This window comes from Amaranthus tricolor, chromosome 3, assembly GCF_026212465.1.
Source record: "Amaranthus tricolor cultivar Red isolate AtriRed21 chromosome 3, ASM2621246v1, whole genome shotgun sequence".
NCBI classification, from domain to species: Eukaryota; Viridiplantae; Streptophyta; class Magnoliopsida; order Caryophyllales; family Amaranthaceae; genus Amaranthus; species Amaranthus tricolor.
The window spans coordinates 31,439,124-31,462,219 of NC_080049.1; the positions used below are offsets into that span (position 1 = coordinate 31,439,124).

The 23,096-nt window shown below is 30.7% G+C and overlaps 3 protein-coding genes and 3 non-coding genes across 7 annotated transcripts; 1 reads left to right on the forward strand and 5 right to left on the reverse strand.

Moving 5' to 3' along the window:
• The first annotated feature begins 8,273 nt into the window (after positions 1-8,273).
• On the forward strand, positions 8,274-14,074 carry LOC130809226 (small ribosomal subunit biogenesis GTPase RsgA 1, mitochondrial). Of its 2 annotated transcripts, XM_057674912.1 has the most exons (5): positions 8,276-9,070; positions 11,770-11,973; positions 12,789-12,983; positions 13,083-13,273; positions 13,496-14,074. In XM_057674912.1, exons 1-5 carry the CDS (start codon positions 8,381-8,383, stop codon positions 13,680-13,682), a joined length of 1,467 nt encoding a protein of 488 aa, XP_057530895.1. In that variant the 5' UTR covers positions 8,276-8,380; the 3' UTR covers positions 13,683-14,074. The 2 variants fall into 2 exon arrangements, with proteins under 2 accessions (XP_057530896.1, XP_057530895.1); XM_057674913.1 differs by lacking the exon at positions 11,770-11,973 and having other exon boundaries at positions 8,274-9,070.
• Positions 14,075-14,230: 156 nt separating this feature from the next.
• Positions 14,231-15,737, reverse strand: LOC130809227 (signal peptidase complex subunit 1-like). Its single transcript, XM_057674914.1, has 2 exons — positions 15,614-15,737; positions 14,231-15,521 (listed from the first exon to the last, which is right to left on the reverse strand). The coding sequence occupies exon 2, from the start codon at positions 15,506-15,508 to the stop codon at positions 15,224-15,226; it is 285 nt and encodes a 94-aa protein (XP_057530897.1). The 5' UTR covers positions 15,509-15,521; positions 15,614-15,737; the 3' UTR covers positions 14,231-15,223.
• Positions 15,738-18,519: 2,782 nt separating this feature from the next.
• On the reverse strand, positions 18,520-21,697 carry LOC130809228 (60S ribosomal protein L17-1). Its single transcript, XM_057674915.1, has 7 exons — positions 21,548-21,697; positions 21,419-21,455; positions 21,255-21,295; positions 19,192-19,422; positions 18,999-19,101; positions 18,844-18,911; positions 18,520-18,734 (listed from the first exon to the last, which is right to left on the reverse strand). Exons 1-7 carry the CDS (start codon positions 21,548-21,550, stop codon positions 18,705-18,707), a joined length of 513 nt encoding a protein of 170 aa, XP_057530898.1. The 5' UTR covers positions 21,551-21,697; the 3' UTR covers positions 18,520-18,704.
• On the reverse strand, positions 19,775-19,904 carry LOC130809521 (small nucleolar RNA snoR74). Its single transcript, XR_009040825.1, has one exon. It is a non-coding gene; the product is annotated as a small nucleolar RNA snoR74 (small nucleolar RNA).
• Positions 20,337-20,466, reverse strand: LOC130809520 (small nucleolar RNA snoR74). Its single transcript, XR_009040824.1, has one exon. It is a non-coding gene; the product is annotated as a small nucleolar RNA snoR74 (small nucleolar RNA).
• On the reverse strand, positions 20,895-21,026 carry LOC130809574 (small nucleolar RNA snoR74). Its single transcript, XR_009040875.1, has one exon. It is a non-coding gene; the product is annotated as a small nucleolar RNA snoR74 (small nucleolar RNA).
• Positions 21,698-23,096: the final 1,399 nt, after the last annotated feature.

Below are 23,096 nucleotides of genomic sequence, written 5' to 3' on the forward strand. Positions count from 1 at the left end.
CATGATTTTTCTTCAATGATTTCAACTATTGATCAACCATAAATAAACCTAACTTTATGGGGTATTTGCATAGAGTAAACTTAAGTATCTGAATAACCTGCTATAATAGGTAATTTACCAAAAATGTTAATTGAAAATTAATATAAATATTGAGAAAAAAATTTAAAAATTTACATAAAAAATTCTAAAAGAATTCTAATATTTTCTTGAGTTTTATTTTAATTTAATTTTTTTTAAATAAAACTTGTTATAACAGGTCATCCGATTATCTGAGTTTGCTCTGGGTAAATGCCCCATAAAATTGAGATTATTTATCAATAGGTGGAATTATTGTAGAAAAACCATGAAAAAGTTGGATTATTTTAGGTGAATTTTCCTATATTATATAGGAGTACTAAAGATGAAGTACTAAATAATAAACGTTAAAATAGGATGTTTATATGTGTAATAAATTTAATTAGTTTGTAAATGAGTAAAATAAATAACAGGTTGATTAATTTTACTCACCACTTAAGTCAATATCAACCAATAAAATTCTTTCATCTAGCGTGACTCCAAAAGAATTATACGTGTGATTTTTCAGTCTTTTTTTCACTTTACTTTTTCACGTATTTCAACACAAACTTTAAGCCTCGATATATCATACTATGCATGATAAAAAATTGTAAAAATCATATATTAAAATTCTTTGCATCAAGACGAATCTAACAAGATTTCACATGAATATATATTTTTTTAATATATACTTTAAAAATCAAATTTAAATTTCTCACTCATAAAGTAGAAAAACTTAAAGTGGATAAACAAAAAGAAACCGAGGGAGTAAATTGTATGATGATTAGTTGAAATAATCTCTATAACTAAATCAGTCTAAATCTTAATTAATTATCTAATGTCATCTATATCTTTCTCACTTTTTTTTGTTTTCAAATTTCTCTATCAGTAATTCACTAAAATATATATGATTAATATTTTATTCTCTAATTCATAATTTTAAATTTGTTACTATCACCTAAATGATTTTAATTTATTGTTTCTATTCTCTTAGTCAATTTATAGATTAGAGTATTTGACTAGTTGAGATAATTTCTATAACTAAATCAATAAAATTAATTCGTTAAATATTAATTGATTGTCAAATCTTTGATTGATGTAGACTAATAAGCTGTTTAATTAAGTTAATTTAAATACCCAATAGAAAAATTACACATGGTAAGTGCTTTAGAAATTCAACACTTGGCTTTTCAAAACTTTTTTAATAGATGTCATGATATGATGATATTTATGATACGATGATTATGATGATATGATAATATGATTATGATATGATGATTATGATTATGATGTGATGTTAATTAAGAAAGTGGTTGAATTATATGGATATACATTTGAACGGATTTTTAATATATAGTGAATGATATTAAAAGTGAGTTTTAATGTGTTGATAAGATTAAAAAAGGGCATTAAGGTTTAATTTCAAATAAAGAAATAATGTAAAATAGTTAGTTCTTTTTTTAAGAAAAGGTGAATACTTGGAAATAAATAAAACATAATATAAATTGTATATATGAAAATTAAAAGAAATTCAAAATATATTAATCAATCTTTAAAAAGTGGAGCTTCAAAAATATAAATGATGTAAAATAAATATAAAAATCCAAAATAAAAAATAATGCTAAATAAGATAGACATGCGAAATTTGTATAAAACATAAAAGGTAATTTAGTAACTTTTTACAAAATGCGACTCATTTGGTACCACAACACTCTGTATTGGTTTATTTAGCCTTTATACAACACATTATATGAATTACTAAAGTTTACCATAAGTCCACAGTACTCTGTATATCAAACTTTAATATTTTTAATTATTAAAATTTAACTCAAGTCAAACCAATAAAAATCACATAAATTAAATAATTTACTTTTCAATATTAAAAAAATCATTAAAACTGATATATTGGTTTATTTAGCTTTTCCTGATTATAAATGTATGTAGTTTATAGGTTATATTATATTAATATTAATTAATAGGAGTGTATCAAGATTAATTTATTAACATATTTATTCTTATTTTAATTTTCCCGAAAGCCCAAACACAATTTCTCAATTGTTTGTTTATGTTTTAAATTTTACTGAGCATAAATAATATTTTTGCTAAAGTGTTTTTTTTTTTTTTTTTGGCTTAATTGAACTTAGGTCCTTGCTTAATTCAACTTAAGAAGTTTTATTTAGTAAATAAAAATTTTATTTTGTAAAATGGTAGCTCTAATGAATTAAAAATAAGTTAATTAGATAAATGAAAAATAATAATTTTAAGAAGTAAATTTCTGTAGCTTAACAAAAATCTTTTTTATTGTTTTTATCAATTTCACTTTTTCTCTGTAATTTCTAGTTTGATCATCATAAAAAGTCATTTTGAATTTTTTTAAATATTCATTTATTGTATATAGTCTTACTTTTTAGTGTAGAATATAAGTTACACAATCGAACATATTGTTAATTTTCAACATATTTTAATATTACGAAAAAAAGTTCAACTCAATAAACGGACAAATTCTAACATTATTTTTGGAATACGATTCCAATTAGCACATCACGTTAAAATACAATTATCATGTCATATATCAAGTTACATTGATTTTGAGAGGTATTAGAAGAATGTTTTTTATTATAATTAGGGGTCAGATAATTTCTACATGTAAATAGAGAGAAGAAATAGATTTTTCTGTTATTGGTGAAATCAAATTTTTATTATTAGTGGGGGCGGAGTAAAGATTTTAAAGATCCTATTATTTGTAATGTCTTTTAAAATGAATTATTTATTACATTAAAAGATAAAAAAAATTTTACTTTAAAAAAATAATTCAAGCCAAAATATATTGCAGCATTATATTACTTCAAATATAAAAAATGTTATAAACAAATCACTTAAAAAGTGTTGCTAAAAGACGGGCATGAATAGCACCATTTAATTTTTGAGGCTCTTTATTTGTTGGGCCTTAGGCAGTCGGCTATCTCGGATGCCCTAAGAACCGTCCATAATTACTAGGATGAAAAGAAAACTCTCAACCAATAGACTAACTTAAAATTTTATATGCAAATATCTTATTATATGCTTCTATCCTTAGTTATACACAAATCCTTATATGAGTCAATCTTATATTGAAATTATCTCTATTGAGCTGATACATGTACATTTAATTTATTAAAGTGATTACTTATATATAACTTTAAAATGATTAATTTTAAAAATAGATTAATTATATACATTCGTCTGATATTAAGACGGTTACATACAAGACGAGTTGTTAATTAATAATTATAATATTCTTGAAAATGGAGGGTACATGATGTGGGATCACAAATCACAAATGTAGAATACTTCCTGTCACTTGACGTGTACGATTTATCGTAGTGACCTAAAATTTGGGAAGTTTGATTTTCTTGTGTGATCTCCATCGTCTCAGTTTCATTGCTAAATTGTACTCCTACTTCCTACTATTTAGGGGTCTTAATTATAAGAGGGTCTTTAGAAGTTTATGGTCTAATTTCTAAATATGAAATGCTTTATGGTCCTCATGATTCAACTACTATTTTTTTAATATTTATTTGCATATTAAGAAGTATTAATGATAAATTTGTTGAAGTTGTATGGTGTGTATTTCTTTGACCTTTTTTATGTTACTTTTTGTGGTGATTATGTTTTGTGGTAAGTTAATTAATTGATGAAAGATGATCTTTGGACAATGAATTGAAGTGATATTTAATTTGGTGCAATCACACCACACTCAACATTCTCTTGAATATCCTAACTTTGAAGGGAATTAAAGAGCTTAGCTACATCTATTCACCAGGTAGTTTAAGATGTTAGTTAATAATTAGTTGACAAATTATCAAATAAGATTTTAATAAGTAGTTGGTGAATATTAAATACATATTATCTTTATATATTCAATATTTCTTTAGATGTGCAGTTTGTCTGATGGGTAAACTATATTTTTTCCATTACGAAATAATTTTTTTTTGCTATAATGTGAATAAATAACATTTTGAAAAGAAGTGTTATTACTCGATTTTCGCTATAATTAAATGTACCATGTGGAATATTTATTTTTTTTAAACTATATATAAAAAAATTGATCCTTTTAGCTTTCTTTCTCATAGTGGAACTTGCTTTCAATGTAAATCTAACATTTTCTAGTTATCCCCTTGTCAACTTGGTGACAAATTAATGTATACTCCTAATTCCATCCACGTATGACAGATCAAAGTCATTCAATATATAAAAAGAATAATAATGGATACATATGTATACTATTCAATTCAACAGATTATGATTTATGATGAGTGATTGAACAATCTTAGATGCTTCCTTTAAAGTTCTTTTTCATGGTTGGAGGGTGGACGATGGACAATGGTGATATTGAAATCAACGGTTGTTGGTTTAGATCAGATTTAGATTTGTTGAGGTTCCAAAGTGGAATAGATGAGCTCGATGCTACATATTATGGCGTTTCACATCCATCAGCTTAAATTTTTGGTTAAAGTGATCGTTTTTTTAATTTATATCAAAAGTCAACGTGAAATAAAGATTATGAGTTCAAATCTCATGCATCCACCTCTCATTTTGAGTGGGATATATAACGTCATTAACTTATAAGGAAGAAATATACTAATTACATTCAAACTTTTAATTTCATTCGAATCTCATGCATCCGCCCATGAGTATCAACTTTAGTTAGAGCTTTTAGTTGAGGCTTCAAGCTAAGATATATTTTATATCCTATCAAGACTATCAATATTAGGGTGTAAAATATTGAAAATAAAAATATTAGGGTGCAAACAATTCTGTTACATAGAAGTTTTATTTAATTATTCTTGTGATCAATCTCATATGATATAGTTATAGTCATTAATCCAGCGTCCCGCATAATATTAGAGTTCGAGGCAAAAGGTAGGGCCTAACGAACATATATTACACATGTGTCCACTCAAGAAAAAGGGCAAAAGAAATACGTGCAATCAAATAAAACCCCAAATAGTTAGAATCATGCAATATGAGATGAAAAGTACCAATCAGATGGCTAGTTGCTAGAATCACCAAGAGTTCTCAATCTCATATATGCTTTAAAATTGACTTTAATTATATTTTGTAGCTTGTAGGTTATTAATTATGTTTGTTTTCAATTGGATTTATTAAGGGTGGTAGTTTAATTAATCATAAAATTGTAGGTTAATCAAATTGATGGAGGTGTATTATATTGTGTGTTACGTTGTTACCTGTTTGCACGAAGTCACTATTCGTAAGATTTTTTTACAAAAAAACTAAATTAATTCATTCATAAAAGGTCACATCAACATCAAATTAACAACAAATAAATAAATAAGATTTAACATCAAATAACAATCTAAAAAAATAAAACCACGACCATTGCAAAATCCTACTCAAACATGAAAAATCCAACCCAAAAATAATCCAACTTAAAATTAACCCCATCAGCAATTATTCAACCCGCAACCCATTCAAACAACTGTTTTAACAAATCTACTTATAACTATCATATAATTAATATTTACTCATACCGTCACACATGTAACAACTACCTACATTAAATAATTTTGCCAAACATATATCTATATTAAGCTATTAACACATATCCACCCAATTTACTTTGCTTATATTGACTATTACTCATTCTTATCATTATATATGTTGTTATATACTACTAGCATCTAAAATCTTATCCTATTGTAGCTCCCTTGTATTGAAATTTGAAACTTTTATAGTTTATGATTAATTGGCTTTCGGTGAGTCTTAATAGCCACTAAATTGTATTAGATGATAATCCCTTTTCTTGGACTCGGCTAATGATAATCATCAACTTGGATCAAATGACCGTCCTTGCAACTTGCTAGAAACGTCCAAGCCCGTACACCATTATTATACGATCATTAACCTATGTGATTAAGAATTAATTCGTTGAGATACCAATCTAATCTATTCAATCAAAACTTTAAGTTAATAGTTAAAATAAAAACTTTGTAATATGTTATCAGGATCGTTTTTACAAGGTAAACTTTTGTCTAAAGTTCAGAGTTTAAAAGGCCTAATACCTCATTCAACAATATTGTCATTTAAGATGTACACCGTTTGTAAAATTGTAATTTTACTTTTGCCAAACACCCATTAAAGATCGAAATCAACCCTCAATTCAGCACTATATGTCATATATGCTATCACGCCCCCTCATGGGAAAATCTTTTAGGCTAAAAGTGTGTATGAACCAAAAATAATCTTTATAACTTAGCGGTTAGCTCTAATAATTCCAGTTGAAATTAAATCGGAGGGGTAGCTGAAATTTAAACTCATATTCAGAGTTTCTGATACCATGTTAAAAATCAAATCAATTAAAAACTTAATTTTATAAAAGGTATTCAAGGATATATTATAGAAGTATATACTCTATAATATTACTATGATATTATCCAAATTACATGTTTGACATCATTAACTATCTTAATATAAGTATGTTGTAACTAAAAAGACTAAATTTTCTTCTAATCATATTGTCAACGCTTGAAGTAGAAAATACCTCTTAAATACGGCCTTTGGAATTCTTCAAAATACGACCATATTGCCGTAAATGCATATGAGGGTTAAAGTTTTACTTAAATACTAAATATGCATATATGGCGTATAACGTATTGCCGTATTGTCATACTCAGGGCATAGGAATAAGAAAAAAATTTAATTATTCTTTTTGAAATTATTTGATTTATTTTCAATACACATTAAATTGTTATTTAAAGAGGATACATGTATCTTCCTAAATTTTAGGATCACTCTATCCTTTTGGAATTTATTTTGTTTATTTAGTTTATTAAATAAACTTGCATCTATTGCATTTGAGCAGGAATATTTTGGTTTACTTTTGCTTTACGTTTTAAAATTAAATTATGGGTGAACCTTATATACTTCTTCTATGCTTTTATTTTTAAAGATTATAATAAATACATGCTTGGTTTCAAGATTTGAGAGGTTTGGAGCGAAATTAGAAAACACTAGTTATGGGCCCATAAGTAGTAACTATTATAGAAAGTTTTGTATGAGACCTTTCATACCATGTGATGAATCCATATATAATTTATTTTTTTTATCAATTACTTTAAGATTATAAATGATCACTTTAAGATTATTAATGAATACTCTAAGGCTACACAAATTTATTACTTAAAAACTGTAAGTGATTACTTTAACACGATAAATATACATGTAATAGTTTTACTAATATATAAGCTTTATGGAATATGTTTTCCATCACCATTCGAGAAAATAGAAGACAAGGTTTGACCTTGTGATCCAACTACGCTAACCATTGCCCCACTTGCGCTATCTAAGTTTCGCTCCTGCTATGGCACAAACCATCAAGAAACTTTATCTCACAATTTTCAACAACCAAAGAACCTTTAGCCTTCCACATGTCTTCTTCTAAACTTAAAGATCTTCATTATAGGTCCAAAAAATCGAAGAAGTCCAATGTAAAAAACTTGGATCTTTAAGATTAGTTATACAAAAAAAATTTCACACTTATTACAATTTTTGTAGTCTGCTTACTTTTAAAATGAAGAGTCTCAAATATTAAATGGTGCTATTTATTTTCGATTCTGAGCAACTTTTTAAATAGTTTGTTTGTAAACTATTTTATTTTGAAGTAATATAATATTACTATATATTTTATCTTGAAATATTTTTCTTAAAGTGGAAGTTCTTTATTTTTTAATGTAATAAGGGGCACCATTTTAAAAGACATCGGAAAAATAAATAGTACCTCTAATATTATTTTTTGGGTGAAATTTTCTGACTAAAAATTGTATCAAAGTACATGAATTCAGTGTCATACAAGAAAGTTTCACATAAGGAGTCCAATTTTATTATGTACATTGATACATTGATTTGCAAAATGTGAAATCATTGTATGAAAATGGCTCATCGTAAAAAGCTATTATTGTGAGAGACCGTCTCTCGGAAAAACGACATCAAATAAAAAACTTATATTCTCATAATATATGATAAATGAGATATTTAATTCATATATAAAACTCGTCTCTCGATAAAACCGTATCATACAACTGCATCGTCAACCCATCTCGTACAAGAATCTCTACAATATGTTGGACTAGGATCTTTGGGCTTCAACCTTGTTCAAAATTAAAGCCCAAAATTCATTACCCTTCCATTTTCCAAGCTAAAGAGGGACAATACTCACAATAGAAACATCTGGATACTTCTTTACTTTCCATGACTATGGAAGAACAAACCCAGAATAACATGGAGTAGATTTTTAGACTCAGAATTTCCACCATTGAAACACACAAAAATGGCTGCAATATCATTCTCTCTGCTTCGCCACCACGCAACGCTGCGTTTCATTCCTTCTCCGACCACTTATCTTCTTCTCCACCGCAATTTCTCTCACCTCACCGCCACAATTTTCTCTAGAAAGTTTCAAGACAAAGAAAAACACGACCAATCGCAAGCACTCAGAGCCGCACGCGAGCGGGAGTACACACGTGATAAGCACACCCACTCATCCTCTACGCTCTTGAAACCTGGATTTCTCTCGCCTAATCAAGCAATTGGCATGGTAGCTTCAGCACAGGCGAATTTCATGCGCGTAAATGTTATTGTACCTCCAGAACATTCTATTGCTTTAAAAAATGAAGGTTTGAAGATTCCAGAAGGTTCTGAAAGCGGTATTGGAGTTGAATTACTCTGTGTAGTGAGAGCAGTGTTGAAGAAGATTAAGCGAAGGGTTTTAGTAGGAGATAAGGTTTTAGTTGGGTCAATTGATTGGGTGGATCGCAGGGGTATGATAGAGGATGTGTATCCGCGAAAATCTGAGATTCTTGAACCTCCGATTGCTAATGCTGATCATTTTATGGTTGTGTTTTCTATGGATCAGCCTAAGGTCGAGCCGTTTTTGTTGACTAGGTTTTTGGTTGAGGCGGAGTCTACTGGATTTCCTGTCACTCTTGCGCTGAATAAATGTGAGCTCGTTAGTGATGAGGTTAGGAATTTTTCTGTGTTGTATTGATCGAATTGTTTGCTTGTTAATGAGTCTTTGTTAATTTATGTGATTTTTATTACATAATATGTTAATATAAATTGATTGTAGATTGAACTGCTTTTAAGTGAGAAATGAGAAATTCAACTGAGTTACGCGATAGTGCAGTACATTTTGGGTTAGTTCGAGTTTGATGATAGTTTGGAATAGTGTCATTTGATTGTGTGCCGAAATGTCTTTTGGGAGCTGCATTTTGTTGTTTGAGTTTGTAATGGTTTGGAATAGTGTGCATATTTCTGCTGTGAAATGATGTTGGAATTTGGTACAAAGTGAGTTTGATTTCTTTGGGAGCAAAGTTTTCTTATTTGAATTTGTTTAAGTTTAGAAATAATGTGCAAATGTTGCTGTGAGGCCGGCATGATATAATGTTGGAATAAGGTACAACAAAATGAGTTGGATATCCTTAGGAGCACGTTCCATTGAATGCAAGTTTGATTTTTAGTGATGGAAGTCAAGATGTGGCCACGAAAAATAATTTTTGAAGAGGTTTATTCCATGTCAATGAGTGTGTGTGCAAGGCTAGTTGTAGATTTTGAGTGACTTCATTGGAATCTGCACTGTACTGATTATATTGAGTTCTTAAACAAAATTTTTGCCTTGACGATACTTGGAGATGATGTGCATTACTCTTTGGGTCATTCAGGATCTAAGGATTTGAGCGACTTATAAGTTGGATAATACATGTAGGTGCAACCGTGCAATGGAGGAAGTTGAATAGAATGCAGTTTTTGTGCTAAAGAATTTCTAATTGCTATTGGATTAATCATGAATCGCCTTTGTCATAGTGGGTGGAAACCGGATAGTGTTTTCTTAGAAAATACTTTACGCCAATTCCTGTGTTTAGATACAACCAGAGGAACAAAATGGAAATACTTGAGTAGAAAAGCCCATTTTGAGGCACAGAGAATTATTCCCATCAATTTGAAGGAACATTCTATTATCCTTAGCAACCCTGATCTCAAACTTAAACTTTATCTTTTCTCTTCACACTTTGCTTCAAGTTTCTTCTACTTCATGGATATGATTATAAATGATCTTTCGTTTCTCTGTTTTGCTTGTTTCAGTTCTGGGGAGTGGGGACTATTTAGTTGGAACTTAGAAGACAATGCCCTAAAACAAACAAAGGAACATATTCTCAATGGGTTAATTATCTAGGGAAAATGTATTTCATGGAAGCTATTTTCTTTAAGAAATGCCTCCCCTACCAAACAAAACTAAAACCACCCTCTATACTACTAATTTAGAGTTGACTGGAAACTTCTAGTTTTGTGATTCATTTAAGCTTTTCCTAGTGTTGTGAATTATGGTAGAAACTACAATAGGCTCAATAATCATGTTATTTGTTTACTTTGTTTTTAAGAGCATTCAAAGTATTCTACGTTTGGTCAGAACTGTTAGCATGTACTTCTATATATGCTTTGGAGGAATTATTCTGATAGTAGTATTGTTGCAATTCAGTTTATAGGTTCATTCCAAGTATTTTGAGTCAAATTGTGTTTTAGTTGGCACTTTTAAGTGCAAAGGTGTGTATTTTTTCGCGAATCGAGTGAAGTGGGTATCAAAGTGAGTTTAGTTTTAAAAGACACAGGGCACTCTAAGGCGCTAAGGGTCTTTAGGGGGTAGCCTTTAGACACCGTCGAAGGCGCTCTATTTTGGGTATGAGGTGCCTCAATATCCAGTAAAAATATACTCATTAAAGTGCAGAAAAAGAAGGGAGATAAAAAAGAGAGTAGAGAATTAAAGAAGTGAAAACATATGTGATGGTTGTTCACACCAAATAATCTTCTCAAGCTAAGACCAAAAGCACTCTAAAGCGGTCTACAGCGTTTGCTTTTAAGCCCTAAAAGGCACTCTGAGGTGCTTGCTTTCAGGAATTGATTCCTCAACCTAGCCCCATCAAGGAGCCCAACCCATCGCCTAGCCTAAGGCGCTAGGTGAGCATTTTAAAACCGAGGAGTTAATAGGATAACGTATGTAGAAGCATGTTGAAAGGATTGCATATTTTTGGCATTCTGATCGGATTGATCGCTAAAAAAATACATGATCTGAGGTTAGGAATTGAGTTGCTTTCAATGCCACTTACAAATTATGTAGAAAGGTGCAATCTACAGCTCTAATAATATTGAAAACTGATTTATACTATCAAAGATGAATCAAGTTTGGGATTTCACTTTTTTGACTTCGGTGTAAGTCTAGAGAATAGGGAAAGAAGGGGAAATTAATCCTCCTGGTAGAGAGAATCAAAGCCCATCACATGGGTGAAAGGGAATGCCTTTAACCACTTGGTCAACTCATTATTCTCCATATTTGACTTATTTAGATTGTGTATATACTTGTCTGTGGCCTTGTTTTCTGTGGTGTCCTGTGTGAAATGGTGGGAATAGTAGATATCTCTTTGCATTTTCAGAGCGATTAAGGTCGACTGTTCTGTATGCTGGCTTGTGAACTCATATTTGGTGATTTTTGGTCGGTTGGCTGTGTGTTGCAGTTATGATTTGATTACATGGATCTATAAGCTACATGGTTTTTTCTCCCAGACTTCTATCTAAGAGCTTGTTTACAAGCTGTTTGTCCGTGAAACTTGAAGTTCTTTCTCCATATTTGTGTCTAAAGTTGGTCCATTTTGATGATGGAATTTGCAGGTCCTTGTAGAGTGGAAAACAAGGCTTCGTCATTGGGGATACGCACCCATATTTTGTAGCGTCGAGTCAAAACATGGACTTGATTCCCTCGCATTTTACTTGAGAGATAGGACATCTGTGATTGTGGGTCCTAGTGGTGTTGGCAAATCCAGTGTGATCAATGCCTTGAGGAGTGCTGGTCAGTCCCCCTCAGTTGCAGAAGAGGTTAGTTCATTTGACCCTATAGTCTCATGTAGGCCTGTGCAACGGGCTGGATCCTCATTGGGGCCCCTGATCCAGCCCTTTATTTTAAGGGTTGTATATGGGGGAGGGTTGAAAAAGGGTTGGGCTTAAAATTTAACTTATAAAAATTAATAGAAAAGGGTTTAAAAAGGGTTGTAAAATGGGCCCTGATCCAAACATTTCCTGTCCAGACTTTCCATTGTAAGGGTGAAGCTGGGTGAAGCTGCCATTGATACCCATGAAATTTAGGAAATTTTTTTCCAGTTTTAGAACCTGGGTGAAGCTGTGCCATTGATAAGGACGCTGTGTGGCTGCTTGAGGTTGAAAAAGAAAGCTAAGGCAGCTGATTAGACATGCGTTTTTTATTCTAATTACCTTTGCATTAATACTGGTAACTGGACATGCTTTATTAATAAACTACTTTAATTGATGAAGAGTTGAAGACCACTAATTTGTCTAGCCTAACTTTTCAGTATTTTCTAATTAGTAGTTTTGGTAATTTAGTCCTAATATCTACTTTAAATAAAACTATTTTGTCCTAATATCAATATCAATTTAGTGTCTGATATAGTTTACTAGTTGCAACTTGCAGTGTCTAATATTTGTGTGATATTAAATTTAGAAAATTTAAGATATAAGATAAACGAGCTGGATTGGGTATGGACCCGATTTATTTTACTAGAGCCCAACCCAGCCCGTATCTGGCCCATTGCACAGTCTAGTCTCATGTTACATTGGAAAAGGATTTCTTGGACTGCGGTGTGTTAGCTTAGTTGTCCTCTTTCGTGATCTGTTAGATATCTGGCAGCAAATGGTTAGAGGAGCAGCGAGTTGGAGAAGTGTCTACTAGAAGTGGAAGAGGGAAGCACACCACTCGAAACGTGTCTTTGCTGCCCTTGGCTGGAGGAGGACTTCTAGCTGATACCCCAGGTTTTAACCAGCCTAGCCTACTGAAAGTGACAAAACACAACTTAGCACAGGCATTCCCCGAGGTAATTTCAGATTGCTGGAATCTGACGGAGTTATCAAAGTTTCATTTTCACTCTCTGCTACGGCTATGTTTCTTACAATTGTTCAGCTGCACATTTTAGATTCAGAAAATGCTCCAAGAAAATCCGAACGGTTGCGCATTTAACAATTGCTTGCACATTGGCGAACCTGGGTGTGTTGTGACAGGGGACTGGGAGAGATATCCTTATTACTTCCAACTGCTGGACGAAATTAAGATCAGGGAAGAATTCCAGCTAAGGATGATGGGCACTAAGAAGGAGGATGACGTCAGGTATGACATTATATTTCAATCTTAAAAAATGTTCCTCGCCATGTTTATATATTAGTTTGGCTCAAAGTTACATACAACCATCGTAAGTTGGTAATTTCCATTATGAAATCTTTATGGAATTCTGAGAAACAATCAGGTTTGCAGGATGAAGATGCGAATTTTCAATGATGGATAGTTTGTAGAATTTGTTTATGTTTCTCATCTTGGTCACTTGACTTACAGGAAGAAGGTGGGGGATATGGGTGTCACAGTAGCTGAGCCCAAACTCGAGCTAAAGAGGCACAGGAGACAATCTCGCAAGAAATTGAATCAATCTCTATTAGATGAGTTGGATGAGTTGGACGAAGATGATGAGGACGACTTGGAGGATAACCCAATCATTCGCGCTATGGAACAAGAAAATAAGTGACAACTGACGATTTTGGGGATGCAATTTTGGATAAGCTAGATGATTACGACATGATTTGGTTAAACCGTTAAAAGATAGCATGTAATAGGTAGGGGAGCAAAAGATAAAGAACTCCTCCTGTGTTTGTTTGTTCATGTACATAACACAGTCAGAAAAGAAAAATGCCTGTATAGATGAAAGCTTGGTTGGACTGCGTTCTGTATAGATGAAAGCTTAGACTGACTGCGTTCTAATACTGCTGAAACGTTTAAAGAAAACAAGTTCGGCATCCTTACCCGGCACTATCTGCCTTGCTTATTTTGTTACACTTGCCAAAATAACTTGCTAGTGTGTAGATTGTAGATCCTTGAAAGTTAAAATTCCTTAAAGCACCATTTGCTAGTTCCTACCAACGATGCATTCTTTGCTATTTGCTCAACATATTACTCCAATGTATCATTAGATTGCAATATTTTATATTTTTAATGCGAGCTTAAATGTAGCAATCTATATATCTACTATTAAATTCTCGCTGAAACAGAAAAATATTTTATTATTTCATTAGTTTTCAAAATCGAAAACTTCACTGTCGTTGAGATATGAAAATAATTTGATCCTTCTCGTATGCCTTAGTGTTTGTTCTTATGCTATGTTTGACAATTACGATTTCATTTGAAAATTAAAAATTAGCTATATATAATTTTTTAGCAACTTAAAAAAATTCAAATTTAAATTTAAGCAAATTTTACGATTGTTTATAGCTACACTAAATGACTAAACCGTATTTAAATCTTATAATCCTTCTCAAAAGCAAATATAATACCTCAATTTATGAAACACCTTATATTAGGTGCAGATCAAGTATTAACTATTTATCTGCAATTTCTGCATCCTACAATTTGTAAGTACCATTTAAGCAACCAACTTGGCCTTTCTAGGTGCAACATTAACCTAGACAATAACTAACATAAACCACTTAAGCAACCAGAAACAATACAAGGATAAAAGAAAATGTGAATTCGGAAGAATCCTAGAAAACCAATCAAGACAAAAAACATTTTCCCCTAATTCTCCAAGCTCCATTTGAAAAATGACTTATGCAAGAGTCCATTCTAGTGATTGTGACACCAAAATTCCTTCTAACAACAAAAACGCGGTTTTTCACGCCTTTATCATGCTGGCAATATCGGTTTGTTTTTGTGTTTTTCAAAACCTTCACAACATGACTAATGTTATATGGCCTTATTTTTGCACTATGAACGTCGTATTATATCATTATACATCATAACCTTCTAATAATCAATCAATCCATCAATGATCAAGTGAACAAAAAATTACTGAAGTCAAAATTATCATTCATCATCATATAAATCTTCCATATAAACTCATAAAAACAAAATTACAAAATCCAACATAACCTACAGATTAACATATCTACAAATCATTCCCAAAAAACAAATCTACAAACAAACATATAAAACGAACAGTAAAAACATAAACGATGATAATTTCACCAAAAAACATATTGCACAAATTGTTGTTCCTTTCTTTCTAAAAATTGTTCACTTTTGCCTAGTATTCTTCTTATTAGATGCAGAATTGATAGAAACTTGGGGTTTAGGGTGTTTATCAGCTTCAGAAGGATCAAGCCAATTGAGAGGATGAGTATTAAAGCAAGGCCAATTAGGGATAATGAGTAAAGCGGTGAAACAGACACCACCTGCATGGATTAAGATCATCAATTGGAAAGATTCTAAAGTATAACCTGTTGCGAATGCAATTACGGCGAATACTAGTAGTAGAATTTGCATCCATTGTTCCGCTACTTTCTGTCCTTGCCAATCCATCTTCTTCCAAATCCTAATAAAATTAAAAGGTGTAGATTTCAATGATTTAATAGTAAGTTAGGAAGAAAACCCTAATTTTTTGACGATTCAAAGAAAAATTATTACCAGAAATTAACTGGAGTGATGATGATTAATCCGCGAAAGGAGCGTGATATTATTGGGTGAAACACATTACAGAAAAGTCTAGTACATGGACTTGGAACATATTCTCTCTCCAACCAATTTTTTTAACTTATTATTTATTTTTATTGAAATCATATCAGATCAGATTAGATTTGTTTAGATTAGATTTGTTCAGTTCAGATCATATTAGATTTATTTAGATTAGATTTGTTCAGTTCAGATCAGACCAGACCAGATCAAATCAAACCAGATCAGATCATGAATACTTATTATTATTATTATTATTTTTTTGAAAGACTATTATTATTATTTTTTTTTGAAAGACTATTATTATTATTATTATTATTATTATTATTATTATTATTACAACTATAATAATAATAATAATAATAATAATAATAATAATAATAATAATAATAATAACAATAATAATAATAATAATAATAATAATAGTAATAATAGTATAAGAATTACTTAATTAGCAAAATTATTTAATTAATTATTTAATTAAATAATAATAATAAAAATAAAAATAAATAATAAAACTATTAATTAATTTAACTTAATTAATTAATTAACTAATATTAATATTAATTAATTACTTAATTACTTAACCAATAAAGTAGCTATATATACATAAATAATAATTCTAATAATAATAATAATAATATTAATTAAAAAATATTAATATTAATTAAATAATAACTTAATTAATTAAATAATAATAAAAAATGAACAAATAAATTCTAATAATAATAATAATAATACAATCAATTAATTAATTAAAATATTAAAATATTATAATATATAATTAATTTATATTTTTGTTGAACAACAACAACAACAACAACAATAATAATAATAAAAATAATAATAATAATAATAGTAATTCAGATCAGATCAAAGTGAATCAAACCATATTAGACCAGATCAGACTTTAGTAAATTCAGATCAAATTCAATCAGATCAGACGAAGAAAATAGACCCTTAGTTCACAGTTCACACTAATATTAGCATAGACCAATATTTACACTCCTCTCTACTCCATTCTTATACTCTTACACTTCTCCACTCCACTTCACTCTATTATAGTCTACTCTTAGACTCTTACACTCTACTTCACTCCACTCTTAAAAAATTTGAAAAATTATAAAAAATTAAAATTAAAAAAATTTAAAATTTAAATTAATAATTAAAAAATTAATAATTAAAAATTTAAAACTCAAAAAATATTAAATTAAATTATTTTTTCAAAATTTTTTTTTTCCAGCTACTTTGGAGTATATAATAAAAAGTGAAGAGAGTAGAAATAGGAGTGTTAAAACTTGGTCCATATTATTTTTAGTGTGCATCATGTCCACACAAGTTTCTCATCCAGCTATAGGGAACATGAATTTTATTTTCAAGTACTAGTTAGGGAGAAGATGATAACAAAGTCGGATTATAATATTTTTTTTTTGGAAATTTTATGTGAGTAACCTGAATATTTTGTTTTTCTACGTGATAGACAAAATTTTTTAATCCACATGGTGATTTTAACCGTTCAACTTTTCCACGTGGTAGACAAAAGAGAAGTTTATTTTGTCAAATTTACGCTATTTTTTACCCAACGTAATGATACTTTTTTCAAAAAAAAATCGTGATCACCACCCTAATTGACCATATATTTCAAAATTTAGTCGAAATAAATACTTACTTTAACGAAAAACTTAACATTTTGTCCACCATATGAAAAAGTTTAAAGCTCAAGATCACCACATGGAGTTTTATCACATGGAGTTTATCACGTGAAATTTTTCCTTTTTTTACAATCAAAAAATTAAAATTATTTAAGCAATAGGTAAACTATAAAGTATAATATGTCCAAGTTCAAATTAATAAAGGAAAATAGTCAAATCAATCCAACTAAATAACTTATACAGGCTATAATTCTAACAATATTGGAGTCTCAATTTAAAGTCTTTAGTAATAGGATTCAATAGATCTACTCCAACACTAATAATGATTAATATGTATGTCTATACAAACTTAGAAAGTATAAATTTCTCAAAATAAATATTTGATTATTGTCAGAGTTCAATATCTTTTTAAATCAAGTCAAAGTCAGTTTTGATTCTTTTATGAAATTCAACTCCAATCCAATCCTAATAAGAAAAGTTCAATTGTTTTCATTGGATTCGGGTTGGAATGTTTTCTCCACAAAAAGGATTTAAATATGTTACTTATTTGTAATTAATACAAAAAATACTTGGAGAAAAGAAAACATAATAACTGCCACTGTGAGATTCTTCTTATATTGACATCCGGCTTTTTGCCTTTTTTTCCACTATAACAAACAATTTTATCCAATATACATATGAAAGAAAGTGAGAAATTGACTTTATAAATAATTTTACTAGAGAGAAATTGAGAAAAAAATTAAAAAAAAGTATAACATTAAGTGACAAATCAAAATGAAAAAATGTCTAAACTCAGTTGAAAATATGTCAAAGTTAAAGCCAAAAAAATAAAGTGTCAAAATAAATATCTAACACAGCAATAAAATTCAAATTATTACTCCTATTCATTATCCTTTACTACTCCCTCAATCACTATAAATTTGCATCATTTTTCATTTTACTGGCACAACGTATTCTGACTTCCTTTCCGTTAATATCTTATAATCCAACTTAACCACTCATTTATAGGGACAGAAGGAGCACTGGTATACAACGTTTTGCATAGTAGTACCAATTAACAAAGACTGCACGGTGCAAATCTCTGTTTGTTTTGGTGGACGATCTATAAATATTGCGTTAAACAGCTGCACAAGTCAGAAATTCAGCAGGGATTCCATTTAAACAGAAAGTAAAGACAGAAGCATAAGGGGTTGTGCATAATAGAACAGCTTTAACACAAACTCCATGATTAATTTCTTCGATAAAACGTAACATTTCAGGTCTCCATGAAGTGCAATATAGATGGAAAAATCTTAGTCTACAAAACAAAGATCAAAACACAAATTGATAGTATGCCAAAACTTGTTTCCAGGCTACAACTAAGATGCTTGAGACATAAAAATAGCTTGTCACCTCTATTTGCTGGCAGCCAATTGTGTTTCGGGCTGCATATAAAACAGTAAAAGTAAGAACAGTTATACAGATGAGATCATTTGTATCAAACAACATTATCCAAATTGAAAACTACACAGGTGGGAGTGAAGATTGAATTACCTCCTTCCTAACAGCCTCTTCTTTCTCGGACAAAGTCAACTCAATGTGGCATGGATGAGACATGTAAGCTGCGAAAGGGGACCATCATCAGATGAGGGACACAAACAATATGATTATAATCATTAAATATCATACGTGATCAGATCAAAACTTACGGTTGATACGCCCATGAGCACGGTAAGTACGACGCCTTTGCTTTTGGGCCTGATTAACTTGAATGTGAGAAATGTAGAGTGAATCAACATCCAAACCCTTCATCTGTAAGTGGATCAACCAATAAGTATTAGTAATACGTTAAGTAACAAAATGACGTACTATGAAGGTATACAATAATCAATGAGGATGCACCTCTGCATTGCTTTCAGCATTCTTAAGCAAGTCAAGAATGAATTTTGCAGACTTCACTGGCCAGCGACCTTGGCCATTAGAGTGCCTGTTCTTGGCTTGAGCAGTCCTACCAACACCACCACAGAAGCGACGGAAAGGAATAGCCTGCTTGTGAGCTAGTACATCCTCAAGGTATCTTTTTGCCTTGTTCAAAGGCAGCTTTCTAATTGCAAATGCAGTTTCCCTTGTGTTCTGCAAGGAACAAGCAGAAATATATGAAACTATTAATTCAGCTGCAGCAGAATCTTGATTCTGCAAGATTAATAACCACAAATAAAAACAAAACAAACATATGAGCTTTTGAGACGAAACAAGAATCAACACTAATAGCTAAACTTTCAAGGGAGCCCCATTCTGATGTATAAAACAGAACCTTACTTTTTAATTAGGCGCAATATTATACCACCAAATGACTATATTTCATCATTTTTAGAACCTTTAGCTACCATAAACAAGGTCAACTTAGTAACAATGCAAACAAATTTTCGTGAGGTTTACAAAAGCCCAATTCTAAATTGAAACAGATCTTTCTTCTTAACAATATACATGTTTCATCATTTATTGAACCTTCAGCCATTAGATTTAGCATAGGTTCACCCAAGAATGATGCATTTTCATTTCCCTGAAGTGTACGAAAGCCCAATCCAAAAGATAAAACAGAGCCTTGCTTTTTTACGACAGGGTACATTAATCCCAAATCCCAATCACAATTAAGAAACAAATTACCCAAAATCAACCCCCACACAAGCGCTAAATCATTTTCACAACCCCATCTAGTTACCCAATCAAGCAAAAAAAATCCTTCAATCTCCAATAACTAATTCTGATCATCCAATTTATCTTCTACATTAAGCATACTATTCCCACATAAACCATACAATTTACTATGTTTGACAAAAAACCACACATTTTATGTTTGACAAAAAAAAACTTCACTACCATAAACATTAGAGGTTAACCTAGTAGCAACGCAAACAAAATTTTTTTTGAGGTTAACAAAAGCTCAATTTTAAATTGAAACGGATCCTTTAATTTAGATCAGAGTCAATAGAGTTGACCAAGGATACCTGTTTGCAATGTCAACAATATATAATACCTAACAATATACATGTTTCATCATTTATTGAACCTTCAGCCATTAGATTAAGCATAGGTTCACCCAAGAATGATGCATTTTCATTTCCCTGAAGTTTACGAAAGCCCAATCCAGAAAATACAACAGAGCCTTGCTTTTTTACATCAGGTCACACAAATCCCAATCGCAATAACAAATTTACCCAAATCAACCCACACATACTACATCTATTCACAACCCTATCTAGTTACCCGATCAAGAGTTCAAGACTAAAAATCCTTTAATCTCCAAAAACTACTTCTGATCATCCAATTCACATTCTACATTAAGCATACTATTCCCACATAAACAAACACAATTCACTATGTTTGACAAAAACCAACATCAAGTGTTTTCAAAATCCATAACAATCACCAGGAATGTTGCTATTGCTAACATTCAGCTCAAAAAGACCCATATTTGAAATTTTATTGACCTATCCTATAACAAACTCAACAAAACTTACATAGACTAACCAATCAATCAATCAATCATCAGCAAGTAGCATCTAGTATCTTAACACGTTCACTCAAATAATTATTCTTGGAACAAATGTAACATTGTTTATTGAACCTCCCCATCATAGAAAAAACTCCAGAGGTTCACCCAAGAACAATGAAGTTTATTTCCCTGAAGTTTACGAGAGACCTATCCACAAAAGGCAATAGGTCCCTGCTTTTTTCATCAGGTTTTCAAATCACATCACCATATATTATCAAAACAAAAAATCACCAACGAATAGCTAAGAATAATCTATAAATAAGTAGAAATCACGAACATGAACTCAAAATCACAGACAAATAACTAAAAATCATCGACAGATAACTAAAAAACATCAACATATCACTGAAAATCATCAACAAATATACAAATGTCGCAAATTGCAATCTAACATAGTAAGTGAAAGTACCTTGAAATGGACACGAAGATCTGAACCTCTTGCCTTGCAAGCTGAAAAAATCAAAAAAGAAAAAAACAAATCAAAATTTGTTTTATAAAAGTGGTAGAAATTCTATCCACAAAGACGTAATATCATGAGCAATTAAGTTGATTTAATTAGAAGAACAATCGTACATTTAGTAGGATTATCGGGTTCCTTGGAATACTTCACCTGAAATGAGAAATGAAAAAGAAGAATTAGCAGATAAATCACTAAGTAAACATAAATTGGCGTGACGGACAGAGAGGGAAGAGAAGAATCACCATTTTCAGGGTTTGGAGAAATGTTGCTGCGGATCTATACCTCCCTCACAAAGGAAGAAGTGTGGAGGCAGTAAGAGATGCTAGGGTTTTATACAGATGAATTGAAACCCTAGACTGTTTCATTTGGGTTTTATATATGTTTCTTTTGGGCCGGGCTGTAAAGTTTCAATAGTAGGATTATTGTTTTTCCTTGAGCAACTCTTGTATAGAACTTTTTTTATAAAAATAGTTTCAAGACCTATTTTTGTGAGAGACCAACTCTTAGTGAGACGAAGTTCATAAGCTAACAATTTATATTAGTTGGACTATTTGACTTATGTACAGATGCATCTCACATAGGGCTGAATAAAGTTTGGTTTAAACTGCCAACCAAACCATAATTTTAATATTTGGTCTAGTCTACGGTCTAAACGGTTTGGTCTGTTTTTTTCAAAAAAAAAATTACGGTTTGCGGTCTGGTCTAGTTTTTTATTTTTCAGACTAGACCAGACCGCAAACCCTACAATGACAAAAAATCATAATTTTTTTTCTAAAATATATGTTGCTACCCAGATATTTCGAGATGTTTAGTTATTTTTATAAAGTAATATATACTTGAATAATTTTAATGCAACAACTAATTATAAATTATTATATTTGATGATTGTAGGTACAAAATATTTGTAGAAACACATATTAATTTAAAAAAGTAAAAAATAAAAAATCATAGACCATACCAGATCAAACCATTGTAGAATGGTTTGGTCCGGTCCGGTCTAGTGATTTAAACGGTCCGATCTGATCTGAAAATTTTCCATACCGAAATTTTAGTTTGGTATGATTTTAGTGTCAGACCGGACCAAATTGGACTGTGTGCACCCTTAGTCCGACGGTGAAACCATCTTATTTAAGAATTTGTGCAGTTGGCTTATAGCTAAATGTGTGAATGCATCACAAGTCCTCCTTAAATACGGCATCAACATATTACACTTGAAACATGAGAGGTGTTTGAGAATTGAATCTATAACTTTATTTCACGTTGACTTCTAATAGATGTATCATAGAAAGAGATGAACTCAACTAAAAACTTAAAATTACATAAAATGATAGTTAAGAACGAATGTCTTAGACAAAACTTATGAGTTCGATTCTCATAGCGTTTTTCTTTTCTTAGCCAATCTAGTAATTCAAACAAAAAAATTATCATCTATCGAGAATCGAACCTTATCGCAGTCGAAGTAAATACCACTTTTCTCATACAGGGATTCGATCACCTAGTCCTACTTTCCTTCCCTCAACTATCATCATCATGTTATAAAATATTCTTACCTGTCAATTCATTTAATCCAATTGATATTATGATACAAGTCCATAAATATTAACTTGTGAATATTTTTTTTATTTTAATGTGTATTATATTCAATTTACACAGTGAATTCACGTTTTATTATAAAATAATTGGATATGAAAACGTATTCCGACTAGAGCAAGTATAATTTTCTCATAAATATTTTATATTTGATTCTGACATAGCGCCCTCCTTCCCTCAAAATTTTGCTTGTAATTAAAA

Coding starts and splice junctions, on each gene's coding strand:
- LOC130809226 (XM_057674912.1), top strand. CDS start 8,381: ATGGCTGCAATATCATTCTCTCTGCTTCGCCACCACGCAACGCTGCGT. Junction 9,071..11,769: donor GTGAGCTCGTTAGTGATGAG/GTTAGGAATTTT, acceptor TGGAATTTGCAG/GTCCTTGTAGAGTGGAAAAC. Junction 12,984..13,082: donor TAGCACAGGCATTCCCCGAG/GTAATTTCAGAT, acceptor TGCACATTTTAG/ATTCAGAAAATGCTCCAAGA.
- LOC130809227 (XM_057674914.1), bottom strand. CDS start 15,508: ATGGATTGGCAAGGACAGAAAGTAGCGGAACAATGGATGCAAATTCTA.
- LOC130809228 (XM_057674915.1), bottom strand. Junction 19,102..19,191: donor ATGCTGAAAGCAATGCAGAG/GTGCATCCTCAT, acceptor ATCCACTTACAG/ATGAAGGGTTTGGATGTTGA. Junction 18,735..18,843: donor AAGAGGCTGTTAGGAAGGAG/GTAATTCAATCT, acceptor TTTTATATGCAG/CCCGAAACACAATTGGCTGC.